We start from the raw sequence: 16,602 nt of genomic DNA on the forward strand, positions 1-16,602 counted from the left end.
GTGTGTGAGTGTGTGTGTGTATGTGTGTCTGCATGATCGTTTTTTGACCATTAATTGAGCGATTAATTTGGTAAAAAAGCAAATCGGCTTATGTCAATTATATATTTGAGAGCTTTTTTCTTTAATAAGATGACCAGCAACACACTCCCTCATCACATGTACACGCAAAAAAAAATGTGAACAATTTTTTAAATAATGTTTGTCTTGTTACGACGGTTCTTTGTGCTATTGTTGTTATTGTTGTTGTTGTTAATGTTGGCCATAAATGGATGTTCACCAATCTGTTCGATTGTGGCTCGTTTTGTTGGCTGTATGGCCAACATCCATGATAGACAATCTCGACAATCAGAGCTTAATCGATAATTATAATTTCGAAGTCTTTTTTCAATATTTCTACCATATATTTGCGTGTACAATGCATCATTACGATATTGTTGTTGCCATTCGTTGGATGGTTCAAATATTCTTTTCAATGCTTGCAGTCGTTCCTGTTTTGTATTGAAACGTACAACATCCAATGGATAGAAACCATGTAATGTATAGAATAGACAAACGCCCAATGCCCAAACATCACCTTTATATGCACAATATGGACTAATCATATCGATATTTTTTTTCGAATAAAAATAATATGAACGTAAAATTTCTGGCGCCATATAGATAGATGTGCCCACCGGTTTGAAGAATATTTCTCGTTCATCGTTGCTGTTGTTAATATCTGTTGAACTTTCATCATTACGATGATCAAGCAACGTACTTAGACCAAAATCACATAGTTTGACTATATAATTAAAACGTTGATCAATTTTTCGATGATGATTATTGTTAGTAGAAAAAGATGGTCGATGTAATAGCATATTGCTCAGTTTTATATCCCGATGTACGATTCGTTGTTGATGCAGAAATCGAACGGCACTCACCATATCGGCAAACACTAAACGGCATATATTTTCATTTAATTTCCTGTAATTTTTTAGATATTGACTTAATGTCTGTGAATTGGCATATTCCATGATAATGAAACAACATTTATATAATGGTGGATTCTGTTGTTGCTGTTGTTGTTGTTGTTGTTGTCCGATAGCCACAGCCGCCGCTGCTTCATCACCAGCCGATTTATCGGTTGAATCACAATGGTTGATTATTACTTGATGATCATGATCATCGAATGGGCAATCATTTTCAAAATAATCAATCAATGTGACAATATTTTCATGGCGACTAGCACGACGCATTATATTTACTTCACTATAGAATCGTGATTTCATTTTAATCGTATTGAGTATATTGTTATTTTTATGTTGTTGTTGTTGTGATTGCGCATTCAATTTTTGCATTACATTCGATATCACTTTACATGCATAATGAATACCATTACGTTCAATATGGAATACTAAACCAAAACCTCCTTTGGCTAGAAACCAATTACTATCATTAGTTTCATATCCATTTTTATGTAAACATTTACGATACATTTGATTAGTCAGATATTCAAGCTGTTTATCATGTTTATCAATTTTTTCATGCCATAAATTCTTAACAACAGGAGGAGAAGTTCGATCAGATCCAGAATTTTCATCATCAAGTAGTTTTATACCGTTTTCATTATGGTTATTGTTGTTGTTCTGATTGATATATTGGACACCTGATCCAATGAATGGAATAAAATCGTTAGTTAGTCTAATTTGTTGATAAAAACAATCAAACACTGACCTTTATTATTATCCACGTTATTTGATGTGGATTGTTCTGATGATATATTTATTTGTTTAAAACCATTTTTTAATCGATCATAAACCCGGGTAATGCGTTCACAGTAAATTTTGGTTTTTTCATTAATCAGAGTCATGTTGTTGTTATCGTTATCGTTATCGTTGCTGATTGCGGCTATTTGCGATAATGCCGGTTGTTGTTGTCGATTACCTGTTGCCATTCGAATAATTATTATGATCGGTGTTCTCTATTTGTCTGTCTGTTCAATGTGTCAGGTAATGTTTTTTTTTGTTTTGTTTGCGAATTGATTCACAAACAAAGCTTCACTAAAAATCAAGGTCGATTATTGACAAAATATATTAAAAAAGGCTTTCACCACAATATTGATAATTTTCACTCAATTATCACACCTTCGATTGGATTTACAAATCAGAAAAATAATTGATTCAGAGAATTTGATGTAATAGATATTCTTCTACCCCCACGATGTTCTTTCCTTTTTTTTCGCTTGTGAATATGAATAAACTCGAATGGCCTTGTTTCTAGAATCTAAATGGCCACACTTGTTGTTGCATGAATAATAACACACGATAATCAAACAAAATTCCATAGATGATGAATTCTATGTGCTAAACATGGCCATTTTATTCGAAACCAAACAGCTAACAGCCAACAACGATAATTAATCATGATTGTTTATTCACTTTATTTAATTCTAAACAATTTAGAATTTTTCATTAATTTTTTTCCAGCCCCTAATCAAGCAATGGAGAAATGAAAATAAAAATAAAATCATTGATCAAAGATCTAAGTAGTGTGTTGACAAAATTAAGAAAAAATATATATATATATTGATCCAATTTCAATCAGTAATCCAATCACATATTTGGCTTCAATCAACAAACAATAAGCTCGCCCGACAACAACAATGTTTTGATGGAATACCATTTTAGAGGTTGACAACAATATTTGATGATTGTGTATGTGTTTGTATGTGTGTGTTTTTTTTTTTTGGAACAAACACAATCAACACATGTCAAATATTCATTGATTACTTCAATGTTCTTGATTCATTCATTCATATGAGAAGCCATTATAATAATAATAATAATGAATAAGTGACGATCAATAAATATCGATAAGGGCCTAGTCGTGCCAAAATTGAAGGAAATTTAGCAAAAGCGGACCAAAATATTTGTAAATAACAGTTGTGTAAAAAAAATGAATACCATTTTTTTCACTTTTTCCCATTGTATCACCGTTACCGTTTTTTTTTTAAATATTTTGGTCATTGTTATTGTTATTGTTGTTGTTGTTGTTGTTATTGGGGCCATTATTTGTTTGGTTTGATATACAACCAAATCATCATAAGATAGAAAGGAGAGAAGAAACACTTTGAAGTTTATATCGATTGCTTTTTGGTTATAGCCAATCACCAGTGTTTTATTTTATTTTTTTTTTTGTTGTCTTGTTTGGTTACATGTTGATTGAATTCGTTTCATTCCTTCATCCGTTATATTCATTTATTCAATCATTCAGAAACCGAAGCAATCACACCAGTTTGGTTATCTTGATTATTCGAAATCATTCGACCATACTACACACAGGACCCTATCTCTCTCTCTCTCTCTTACTGTTATCACATACAAGACAAGTTTACCTTGCATATATGATTGAATTGATTGTCGCCAAATGAATAATAAAAAAAAATTTGAAAGACATCGACCATTGTTTGGATGCATTTTCGCTTCATTCGGCTGGAATGGCCGAATTCAATATTAGATTGATTTCTGCTTCAACGAATTTGAATCAAATCAAAAAAAAAGAAATAGTTTTTTCCTTTAAACCCTATTGGTCTAAAGCTTAATGGACTAAATATGATCAAATATGTGGTGGTAGTGGTGGTGAAGTATGATTTTTAGCCAGATTGTAGCTGACTGAAATCTCTCAAAAAAAATCCGGTGCAATCATGCGGATGCACCTATTTATCTCATCATAAATACTATATAGTATTGATCATTCCATGGAAAAAACATATGCAACCAATTATCATCGACTAGCCTACCAACAAATAACAAATGTTACCATGGTCATGTGTGTGTGTGTGTTAACATTAATCTCGTTTCTCATTGATTAGTCACCAAGAGTTGGCCACTGTAAATGGAATTTTGATCATGATAATGATTGACCAGATTATAGCCACCACCATGACCATTATCAATACCATCTGACATTGATCTAAATTGCATTATTATTTGAATCGCAATAAAATATTCTCGCCTCATGATCGTGATGATGGTTTCATTTTTGCAACAACACCTTGTTCATCATCATCATCATCATACTATCGACTAATTTACCTTTATATAAATGGAAAGGATTGCCGCTCTTGTTTATTGTTAAACATGTTGTTACAGAAAAAAAAACGTGTCCAACTAAATGGTCAAAATTTTTTCAACACATACACATACACACACACACACACACACACACACACACACACACACACACACACACGATTTGAACACATACATATTTTTTTCCAACCGGGGACCTATTATTTACTGATGATAATGGTGATGATGATGATGATGATGAGGGCTAGTAATAATAATCTAGTATAATGTTTGGCATTCACACAAAAAAAAGTGTGAACCCATTTTTTTTTGTTTGTTTGTTTGTTTGTGATGGACACCGTATGTTGTATGAATTTGAATGAATGAATGAATGAATGTGAAATGTCTAGAATAGAATCGAAATATTTGAAACACATGTTTATTTGCTTGTTTGTTTGTCAAATGTTGTCGTTGTTGTTGTTGTTGTTGGCAATGTGTTTATGTGTGATTCTTTTGCCAATTATATTTGGCCAGATTTTTTTCTTTCTCTTCAAGTCTAGCACAAATAACACAAGTTTGATTGTCGAAGTTATTTTCTTTTCAATCATAAATGTTATGATTTATGGCATTCCAAAATGTATTATTGTATATGAATGATCAAATAATATTTGCTGTCATATGGTTGATAAAACATACAGTTGACACTATCGATTGGTCAAATAATAATAATATAATATATTAGAAACCTTTAACTTGTCTTGTATAGTCGATTCATATATATGTAATCTTATTTGGCCGGCCAGTTATTAAAACATATATAATAACTGCAATCACAGACAAATGTGAACAGATTGACTGGAACAAAAAAAGGTAAAAAATTTGTATATGAATTTGTTTTGGGCCATAAATAATAATCACAACACGGATGCCAATAAAAAAAAAACGAAACTGGAGCTTTTGGTTTTTGATCGCGTGATCAATGGCCCAATTGCCCAGGGAATAGATGTATGTGTGATTACTGAGTGCATTGAATGCATAACGGGACAGGTGTTGTTGCCATGTCATTCTATATGATGTCAACTCCTCGAATCAATCTACAGCTTTGACCTTTCTATCTTCTCTCTCTCTCTCTCTCTCTCTCTCTCTCTCTCTCTCTCTCTCTCTCTCTCTTTCTCACTATGGTTATTTGTATATCGATCGTTCGATGTGCAATAATAAGTATAGTAGTTCACCAAAACCAAAAGATTGTGACCTGGGCCACATATCACCGACAACAACAACAAGTTGTCATTGTCGCCGTTTGACCTATAGATTGTGGTCGAAGTCGTCATCGTCATTAGTTATTACAAGCTGCTGCTTGTCGACTCAATGACCTCTCATAAACTTTCACCTTTGTCAAAAAAAATACATATTGGCAGGCAGAGAGACGACGATAGTTGATCATGATTGGAACACGATGATTTATTCGCCAATCACTATATATGTAAGAATCGTCCTGACGAAAGATGGAAGGGGCCAAGAATTTTATGTTTACAATGTGATCACTAGATTATCATCATATATTGAATCAAAAAAAAAAAAAAAAAAAAAATAGGATTGCAACAAGTTTTTTTTATTTCATCTTATTTTATTTGTTTGATATAGTAATGGAGCATTGATTTAGTTTCATTGCAAAAGTGATAAAATAGTGTGTGTGTGTGTGTGTGTATAGTGATTGCACTTGAACAATTTTTTTTTCAATTCCATTTGACTTTGCCATGTGTTTGAATATGTAGGTATGTATTGAACCGTAACGGTGAATACTACACCATTGATGACCCCATCATAGGAAAAAAAGTCCAAATGAATGAATATACAACAACAATAGCTAATTGAAACATATGAATGGAATGTATACTATTCAGCATGAACGATGACGACTATGACGACAATTGAATATCAATGAAAATGCATTTTCATCTGCCACAAATGAGTGACTAAAAAGGTCCAAATTGACTGTAAATTTGCTTGTGTATACCCTTTTTTCGTACTAAAGGGTACGATACATTTCTTTTCATTCCACCATGGTATTTGTCAAATAAACAATCAATTCAAATTGAAATTCATTTCATTCATTCATTCATTCTATTTTTTCGCAATAACATTTGGTCAACTCATTTTACACTTTATATATGTGTGTGTATGGCTTTGGCCACCAACTATGTCTCATAAAATATAAACACATTGATGACAATATCGAATGACCAAATAATCTATTTACCGAAAAAAAAAAATTTTTTTTTTTTGAACCAAATTAAAGATGCGCGACACATGATGTCTGATTATTGTGAGAATGTATCGTTTGTGCTGACAACTGATCCGTTAGTCAATGTTAAAGTGGCACTCAATCAATGTCAAGTCGACGACATGAGTAAATACACAGACAATATAATCACAGGCTTGATAGCTTAGAAATGAAGTTATTTTAGATACTGTGACCCACCCTTGTCACCTCGATTCAATTAAGCCACAATAAGTAGGCACAACTTTTTTATAGATCAATTTGGATCAATCAAGCAATCAATGAATTGTGATTGAAATGACTGGAAAAAAATAATTCAAATCATCAAACAAGTTTGAATAAAAACAGAGGCTACAAAATGTCAACCAGTATTATCGTTTTTGTCTCTCTCCACCTGGACAACAAGAAGATATTGGTCATCAATATTCGACCTGTATCGACGGTGACCATGTGTCGAGTTGTAAAATGTTATCGACAATTTGGTCATAACTCTTGTCGATCTTGGATCCGGGATCTTGATTGTCGTCATAATGGCCAAATATACATATAATACACACTACGCCATTATATTTTTGGTGATTTTCATGGTAAATTGTGGATTGGCCAATTTGTGGCTAATTTTCGACTATTCGATCGATGCCACACACATCGCGTCGCATAGTCGATAGTCGAGTTGGCCATAAGATTGTGATTGAAATGGCTGATATGAATTATATGGCAGCTAGTACTGGTTGATCATTCATCGGTTAGGCTAATTACTGGCTGATTGATTCATTAATTATTCCTACTATCATTGAGAATAGTTGACTGTCTGACTGGTTAGCTAGCTAGCTCTCTTGCTTGCCTGCTAAAATTGGTCCAATGAACTTAGTTAAATTAATAATGAAAAGATTTATTAGTAGACATCATAAGTTTTGACATAATCGACCTGTCCGACTAGTTGTGTGTGTGTGTGTGTGTGTATGTTTGTGTATTTGACAGTAAGAATTGATTGATTCTATAATCGATGATTTTGTTTGTCTTGTAGTCACATTGGAAAAACAATCAACAGGTGGCCATCGATCAGCAGCAACAACAACAAAATCTTGAACCGTTTCCAATGAATCTGGTCAAACATCATCAAACAGCTTCATAAAGTTTCCATACACGATTTCTTAGCTCTTTTGATGCATAATGATCGGGATATAGATTCAATGATTTCTGCACGTATTCATAGCTAAGATCAAAATGGCCAGAATTTTCTGCTAATAATGCTAGATTATAATGTGGTTCATATCTATGGTGTGTTTAAAAGAAAAGAACAAACAAATTTTGCTTACAGAATTGCTCAAGTTTAGACACAAACTACGTACAAATAAGATCCAACATTAGCTGATGATTGAAAATAAGATTTAGCCTGTTGAACATTGGCTGTCGTTGTTGTTGTTGTTGTCGTGTTTGACCGTTGATATTGACCACCAGTTGTTCCAATGCCTTTAGTTATCTCTAAAACGCCGAGATTATTGTACGCTTCAGCATGATCATTGTTAGAAGATGAAGCTAACCGGAAACAGTACAATGCCAATTGTCGATCACCCGAACCAAGAGCCACATGGCCAATGTTATACCATATATCAGCTATCATTTCATCAGTCTCGGCAAACATGAGAGCTCGTTCAAAACAAGTGACCACCATATCGTACTGTTGTGAATAGAAACAGCAAAGGGCTATATTATTGTAGATTTCCGATTTGAATATTCCCATCTGCAGTAATCGCCGATAATAGCGAAGTGCAATCTCTGGTTGATCACTATAGAATTCATTCATAGCGATCGAAGCGATAGCTTCAATATCGATTGCATCATAAGTCAATATTGATCGATATAATCCGATCGATTCATCCATTTCGTTCATCGATTCATGAATACGGGCAGCATATCGTAATAAAAGTGTTTCATTTGGATGTTTTTCCAGTCCTTGTCGATATAGATCCAATGCTTTCAATGGCTGATCCATTCGAATGTACACTTTGCCTAACCATATATAAACGTCGACAGCCACTTCATAATGCTGTAATGCATCGCGAAAATATTCCTCTGAATCACGAAGTAATGCCAATTTGTAATAACATTTACCGATCTGAGCCTGTTTATTTATTAATGATCAAACAAATTAAACATTAGATTATAATAATGAGATATATAAAGATGAATCAACTTCTATTACTTTCCACCACCAATCCATTTTGGCCATCTCTACGTTAGTCTTTATGGCTAGCTGTAAAGCTATTCGAAAATTACATTGATTATGGAAAATATATTCAAAAAGAGCACGAGCCATTGGTGGCATTTTAGAGTATTTGTCCACATTCAAACGTTCTACGTTGAGAAATTCGCCACCACTTTCCTTCAAAGCTAACATCGAAGCTGTACCAAGACGAGCATGACGTCCAGAAGCAGTGGTCATAGGTCTAGCAGAATATCCAGTACGTGGTGCCGATAATGCAGATTCTAAAGATTGATTAGCACCAACACTGTTTGTACCAGGTCTAATCATTCCACTTAACGGTCGACCAGATTGAGTAACCGGTCGAATCGCTTGTGATGTTGATTGTCGTGCTAATGATGTTGCTGTAGCTGTTCGAAGCGATGTTCCAGGACGAGCTGTTTCTGCTATTCGTGTTTCATCCATCAACGTTTCGGCTATACCATCTTCGTCGGCTTCCAGATCATCAACATAAGTTTGTTCGGTCAAACATCGAAGTTTCAAACACCAGAAAATCTATCAATTACAATTATCAGTAAATGCTGAATGATGGATAAAAATTGGATTGAACAAACCTGATTTTTTGGATTCTGTTCGATTTGTTCATTGCAAATTTCCATACATCGATCATGGTAACGGCGCCGATACAATGACATTGCATAACATAATGGATCCATGTTGAACAATTAAATGAACATTCAATAATCACAATACCAACTAAACATAGACAACATACACAGAATGTGATCACCATGGCAACAAACCTAATGGCTCGTCAAAACTTTATTTTTTCGCACTCACTTCATTAGCAAATTCTGTGCTAGACATGTTCACATTCAATTACAATGATCTTAAATCCTCGTTATTATTTGAAATGATGATTTAGACATATTTACAAAAAAAAAGATAATTTCTAATCGAATATATGCACAGATGAGAAAATGAGGCAAATATCATGTAGTGACCATTAAAGACAACTTTCGGTTGATTATAATCGATTCATGTTTGTGGTCTAGTAGGGCTGGATGTAAATGAGTTGATCTGGTAGTTTTATTTACAAGTTGATGTGTACAGTAAGTTGATCAATCGCTGTCAAATCCAGCCGGTAGTCTACGTTTTTTATTCCGTAGATTCGATTTTGATATGGTCCGTTGTGGTACATCCTCCTAGAATCCAATATTCAGTCAGTGAATCATTTAGCCTAACCACATAACAACTTACTTCTGAAGAATCGGATTCTGTATCCGAATTATTGGCAGTCGTATTTTGATTTGATGATTTCTTGCTAGAAGTCTTTTTAGCTCCCGTTGTAGATGAATTTGAAGAGCTCGTTTTCCTTTGTGACCCAGATTGTGATGCCGTAGACGAGGAATTATTGGTTGAGCTGGCATTCTTACCATTACTACTGCTGCCATTATCGTTATCATCACAAGGCACATCGGTGAATAGATCGGCATATCTAATGAGAAATTATTTAATCTGGTATTATGTTTACAAATGATAAAGTTACTTTGTTTTTTGTTGGTTTGTACAGATCTGCTTTAATTGAACCAACATGGCTATCAATGCATCCTGGTTGAAAACTATAAGAAAAAACAAAGACCAAATAATAAGCCAAATTAATTGATATGTATTAAAATCTTACAATTGACATCTTTATTGCTGGCGAATGTTCGTCTCATTTCGTCCAAATAGAAAAGCAACTGTTCAATGTTGGCAGTATTGTTCATCTTGTTCTTTGAGACATTGTTCAACACTCTAAACAAAACAAAAAAATCAATTAGAATGAGCAGGATCTATTAGGCAATCATCACCTTTTGTGTCGTTTAGTTGGAGAACTGATGATTGAAGAGACATAGGTGCCAATCACTTCACTAAGTTTGTCTTTCCAGCGTTTCGCCCAGTACAACAGTACGCTAAGCACAAGACAGGCATCGTTCAATTTGTGATGATCACGAGCCATAAATTGTTTCAGGTATTGATTGGTGGGCATTTCACGTTTGAACATCTGAACCAGATGACTATTCAATCCTCCTAAAATGTCTACATGCAAACAAGGACAGAGATAGAAATAAATGAACACAATGAGTATTAAGAATCAATCAACAAAAAAAAATACCATTGTTTGAATCCAATTTGGACAAGGCATTTAGATAAGAATCAGGAGTAAAGTCATGAGCATCCAACAGATCCCATAGTAGATGTTGCTGGATATGATCGAATTGGTTGGCCAACGCTAATAAAGATAAATAGAAAAAAATTCATCTTAGTGAATGAATATAAGTTAATGATAACTTACAGATGATGACCGAGAGAGAATCTTTTTTGCACAATCGCAATTGATCACGTTGTATGAGAATGACCAGGTATTGAACGGAATTGTAATCACCGAATTCGAGTATCATTCGGATTAGATCGAGATTGCCCACCATAATAGTAGGAAATGCTTTCATCACAGCAGGTATCAGGTAGAAGAATATATACAGATCATGCCAGGTAGCCGTTTCCAGATCAGCGATTAATGCCGTCGATAAATCTTTGGACATGCAACGAACCAGATCCCGGTAGACAGCCATTCGATCGAATGTATTGCCCGTAACGACCAGATAATGCAAAAATAGGAAACCGATTCTTACATTGTTCGTAGCCATTTCGGCCACTAGCTGCTTAAGATGAATGGCATTGTGACCACCGCTATTAGTTTCATCATCATCATTATCATCTTCATCATCATCGTCACTAAAATTGCTCTTAGGTTTCTCTATTTCACGATGACATTTGACCAAAGCGGCAAACATTGTGAACAGAGGTCCATCAATCGATGCCTTCAATGCTCGTTGATCTGGTTGATACCAACTCGTGTACGAATGCAGATAATAATCGGGAAAACGTTTCTGGCTCATATCCTCGTCTAGTATGGCCGACAAGATGATTGTCAGATTAGGTAAAATATCGGCAATTGGCGATTCTTCATCTTCTTCATCATTGGACTGAATCAATTTTTTGACAAGTTCTTCCATTTGAGCACACTGGTCAGCACGGTTTCTGACAGTCAAAGAATTTATTATTTCAGAGTTATTTGTGATTGTCAAAACTACTTACCTGGCATCATATAGGCGCTGAATAATGGATTTGATAGGTTCCAAATTTATTTGGCTGATCTGTTCTTGCATTTCTTGTGGTGATAGACTGTAAGGCGACTTTTCCTCTACTGTTGTCGATGAGTCGTGATAATTATAATCTAATTGATGTTCAATGTAAGGGCTTTGGTGATGACTGATGGTCGAGGAATAACTAGAAGAATCAATAAGAGTGACATCATCACTGTTGTTCGATTCATCGATTATGGTTACTACTTCAGGCTTGATCTGAATGTTTAAATCATTGCCATTGGGACTATTAGGATTAGAAAACATCGGGACTTCAGCTACCGATGGCGAAGCTATCTTGGCGTTTGGGAGATGATGTCCCATCATCAATGTGGGATTCATCGACGATGTAGAAGGCGACATGATTACCGATACCGGATTTCCTAGTGGTTGTTGTCCTATGTGTAATTGTTGTTGACCATTGTGGCTCATTTGATTAGGCCCAACAATGGCCGAACCTGATGATGATGAGACTGACGATGGGGATGAAGTGGTGGATGATGACATCACAGTCGAATTCAATATGTTGGCTATATATTCGGTCGAATTATTCATCGATATGATGGTAGATGTGGGAGTAGATGATGGTGAGGATGAGGAAGAAGAAGAAGGTGGAGGAATAGATTGACCAATCGAATTTATAGAACCATTGTTTTTGTTTAATGCCATGGTGCCAGATGAAACTTTTTTAGCTGTTGCGATCATTGGCTTCGAAACAATACCACTAGTTCCCGAGAAGCTGTTTGTTTTTTTCATCTTTTTGGCGGCTGGTTGTTTAGAACCAACAACTGAACTATTGGAGGCAAGTCTTGGATTTGTATCACTGGAATCGTTAATCAATTCATCCTCATCATCACTGAATTTGGAAGTAGGTGCTTGTCCCATGACCATCGGAATTTGCGATTGTTGTTGCTGTGAATACATTATTGTTGGCATCTGTTGTTGGAGTGTTGTTTGCGGCGGCAAGTGGTCGATAGGTCCTTGTGTAGATATCTGTTTGGTGATAACATTGATCGGTTTAATATTAGTGAGTATAGGATTAATTGAAGTCGTGGTTATTAGAGAATGGGTTAGCGGATCGATCATCGGATGTGAACCAGCTGTGACCACAGTGACTACCGATGAATTCGAGCAGGTCGATAGTAAGCGAACTGGACCGGAAGATGTGGCCATCATCATCGACGGATCAAACTGACTAGTACCGGTTGCCGTAGCTTTAGTAGCAGTAGTGAGGGTAGTCGATTGGCAACAAGCAGTAGAATAAGTGGAAATATAAGAAGATAAAATGGTAGAAGCGGAAAAAGAACAAGTAACAGCAGCAGCAGTAGTAGTGAAGATTGTGCAGGAAGAAGGCGTAATGAATGTGGAAATTGTACTAGTAGTAATTGGCCAATTGCTATTAGTGACATTAAGTGTATGAGGTGATGTGGATGCCGAAGCCGAGACAATCTAAGGCAAGATCATATATCATGACAATAGCAACAGCATAAGAGGATCATATTGTCATCAATGGCAAATCAACTATATACTACTAACACTAAAACTACTCTCTAATCGATCCCACTGCACCCGAACACAACATCCGAATATTTCGCATTGTAACCATTTACTAACCTGATTGCTTCCGGCCAAGTAGTGATGACCATTGATTCCGGCCGATCCAGAACCTTGTAACGATGGCGGTTGAGGCTGTGAGAGCACTGGTTGAAACATTAATTGCTGTTGCTGTAGATCAGCAATATTTTGGATATCAGGAAATGTTTTCGTAATTAGTTGTCGTAAATGCTGCTCAATCTTGGTCGGATCAAACATGAAAGCCAATGAAGGGGTGACACGTTTGTCTACAAGATGAAATAAAGAATTTCGAATTCCCATTTTGATCTGTGGGGCCATTGGAGGACAATATTCCACGGATATCTATAACATACAATATCGATAAACAATGCCTTTAATTGAATTATAATCAATAATGCCTACCCGACATAGAAAATCTAACAATGCAGCTGTGATACCCGGATGGTTTTTAAGTGAAAAGTACATGACCAACATGCCTGGTTCAAGATCCATGATCATGTTGTTGTTAGAATCTTGAATGTCAAACATAAGCCAATCGTAGAATAAGGCCATTCGTGACCAGGGTAATGACACATTTTGTGGACAAGAGTTGAGAATCCAACCAATGATAGCCCATCGTGGAACCATTCCCATAGCCATCTCTTCATTACTCGGATGTATCGAATTGCAAATAAATCGAATCAGATCGGTACGTATCAATTGATTATCTTGCGAATTTAGGTATTGTCGTTGAAACCAATCCTGATAGCGACGTTGTGATCCAAAACGAACTTGCGAGATAAGAAAGTTTAATTTTTTCTCAATGTCAAACGTAACGAGGAGTCGTATGAAGCGACGATGAGTTCTCGTGTGCATTACTTGTATCAGGTTAAACTTGGGAGATAGACTTGATGGATTGTTAAGCATCGTTTTCCATAGCTGTTCGAATTCAGTTATCCTACACACTTGCTGCAATAAACGGATCAAATCTCGTCCAATGCCAAGAAAATCACCAAAACGTTCGGTGAGTAGACAGTGGCAATATTTCACAGCTTTCATCATCAGCCTTGAAGGAGGCATGAGGTCGGCAATTAGTCGAAGATATTTGACCAATGCATATTGCAAAAGAGGTACATTGCTATCATAGCAGAGTCGATATTCGATTAGAATGTTTAAAATGTTTTCGGCTAGAGTTTGATTCCGTTGACTCATATCACTTGGCACGATATTTCGCATCAGATTATAGAATATAGTCTCAATATTCTGTATGGAACTTTTGAGCAATTCTTTGCACAACAATAGTAAACGATTTCGAGCATGTTCGTGAAGACGTAAAAATTTTTCTGTAGTGATTTGATTGATGTAACTACAAAGTAAAGTTCCGCCATCGCGATTCGACAATATGATGGTTATGAAAAGCTGTATTAAAGAGACATGTTAATCATTAAATCATGTTAGACAATTATCATACATACACGATGTGAATTATCACTTCCATTGTCGAGCAACATCGACACGATCAAACCAAGAGTAATCTCCTCAGAATATGTGACACTTTCACGACACATTCGTGTTAGCTCTTCGTGTATCTGATGTTCCGATTTGCCTTGTATCTGGTCCTGTACGAACTTATAATTGCGGCACATTTTCTACAAAAATGATTATAAAATGATAATACAAAAAAAAAACACAAACAGAATGGACTTACCTCTTCATAGTCGTCTTTGGTTTCTACTGGACTCAAAGCGAATAACCGTTCGAGATTCTGTTCCAACGTTGCCGGTTGTTGTTGTTGTGAAGAAATTAGATTAGAAGAAACAATATCCGTTTGTTGTTGTTGCTGTGATTGTAATGGTGGCATCGGTGGTCCTCCACCAATGTAATTCGATGTCGACATGAATGACGTTTTGACGATTTGTTTCTGATGTTGGCGTTTAAAATTACTTGATTGATATCATTCAATTTGGCATTCGTTTGTCGTTATTGTTGTTTGTCGTCGTTGTAATTGAACGATGGATGATTAGCGAGAGCCAGCCGAATTCATGATCCGATTATCAATAAATCATATGATGATTTTGCATCATATACTTTCATCTGTAATATTTAATTGTTTTCTTTTCAATCGAAACCGTCTCAGTTGGTAATATATAAATTTCTATTTCGACTATTCTAGATCAATTCACAATTACGATCAGGCCAAAATCAGATGAATCGATGACATAAGTCAAAAACCAAAATAGATCGACAAATATGAGAAAATATAGTACATACACAAGCTAGACAATAAATGCCCGACAAATCGCCAGCCACTCACCAAAAAAAAAAAAAAAAAAAAAAAAAACTCATCCACACACACACAGAGGCACAGTGAAAAGCAAAAGAACAAACACGCTGTTCATACCTGTTCATAAATATCGTATATCATTTAATTAAGATCCAAGGTCCTAGCCATCGTTAATACGATAGTAGTCATTGTAACAAAACAATTCAGCTAACAATCAATTCAAATTGGATTTAATTTGACCAGAAATTAGATTAACTATCAAGTCAAGGATATATTGGATTATAATTGATGTCCAATTATACCGATAGATGGCAATCAATTCAGTCATTCAGTTAGTTTTTTTTTCTATTTAGAATTTCAATGGATTGATGATGATGATGGATCCCGCCAAATTATTATTTGTTGATCTGATGAAATTTAATGATTATGGTTCGATCTGTCAACAGTACTACTATAGTAAGTTTGCGTGTGTGTATGTGTGTGTCTATTTTGGATTTAAAATAAAATTTATCATATTTTATTTCACAACCAATTTGAACAATATTGAAACGGATAATTGATTCGATATACATCTTGTCCAAAAGAAAATTGGCCGAATTTGATATAACTAGAATCGATTCATAAGTAGAAAAAGGCAATAATGAATGCCCATCATTTTATATCCGGATATTCAGTATGATGGAATTTAGGCCACATTGTCCACAAATAACGATGAGATATGGTGACAAAAATATGCCCAGAAAAAAAGCCATGCCGTTCATGTTGGCAACAATTGTATGTTTGTCGATTACTTGATAACATGATTATGATGATGATGATGATGATGATGATGGCTTTCCATCCGTCATGTCATTATCATCATCATATAATCATAAAATCAAAAAATTGCTGACAGGATTATCCATATACAAACCAATCGACTATATTCATCAACCAACGTACATCAAAGCTTCAGGTAAGATTTGATTCAATTATCTGGATTTGTGCATGCATACTAATAATCCATTGGTCGATCAAATTGATGATCAATAGATTTTCAA

General features: G+C 35.2%; 3 protein-coding genes across 4 annotated transcripts; all 3 read right to left on the minus strand.

Annotated features, from left to right (window-relative positions):
* Nucleotides 1-104: 104 nt before the first annotated feature.
* LOC124493336 (uncharacterized) lies at nt 105-2,381 on the minus strand. Its single transcript, XM_047056402.2, has 2 exons — nt 1,714-2,381; nt 105-1,645 (listed from the first exon to the last, which is right to left on the minus strand). Exons 1-2 carry the CDS (start codon nt 1,931-1,933, stop codon nt 189-191), a joined length of 1,677 nt encoding a protein of 558 aa, XP_046912358.2. The 5' UTR covers nt 1,934-2,381; the 3' UTR covers nt 105-188.
* Nucleotides 2,382-7,204: 4,823 nt separating this feature from the next.
* On the minus strand, nt 7,205-9,282 carry BBS8 (tetratricopeptide repeat protein 8). The gene is made up of 4 exons (XM_047057543.2): nt 9,151-9,282; nt 8,537-9,091; nt 7,683-8,455; nt 7,205-7,606 (listed from the first exon to the last, which is right to left on the minus strand). The coding sequence occupies exons 1-4, from the start codon at nt 9,250-9,252 to the stop codon at nt 7,450-7,452; spliced, it is 1,587 nt and encodes a 528-aa protein (XP_046913499.1). The 5' UTR covers nt 9,253-9,282; the 3' UTR covers nt 7,205-7,449.
* A 40-nt stretch (nt 9,283-9,322) lies between these two features.
* IntS3 (integrator complex subunit 3) lies at nt 9,323-15,619 on the minus strand. Of its 2 annotated transcripts, none has more exons than XM_047057542.2 (12): nt 14,987-15,619; nt 14,754-14,927; nt 13,702-14,697; nt 13,339-13,641; nt 11,678-12,717; nt 10,875-11,620; nt 10,695-10,811; nt 10,390-10,618; nt 10,221-10,333; nt 10,086-10,158; nt 9,797-10,034; nt 9,323-9,741 (listed from the first exon to the last, which is right to left on the minus strand). In XM_047057542.2, exons 1-12 carry the CDS (start codon nt 15,173-15,175, stop codon nt 9,658-9,660), a joined length of 4,302 nt encoding a protein of 1,433 aa, XP_046913498.2. In that variant the 5' UTR covers nt 15,176-15,619; the 3' UTR covers nt 9,323-9,657. The 2 variants fall into 2 exon arrangements, with proteins under 2 accessions (XP_046913498.2, XP_075588435.1); XM_075732320.1 differs by having other exon boundaries at nt 11,678-13,173.
* Between the last annotated feature and the right edge of the window lie 983 nt (nt 15,620-16,602).

The sequence above is a fragment of the Dermatophagoides farinae genome, chromosome 6, assembly GCF_024713945.1.
Source record: "Dermatophagoides farinae isolate YC_2012a chromosome 6, ASM2471394v1, whole genome shotgun sequence".
Taxonomy (NCBI): domain Eukaryota; kingdom Metazoa; phylum Arthropoda; class Arachnida; order Sarcoptiformes; family Pyroglyphidae; genus Dermatophagoides; species Dermatophagoides farinae.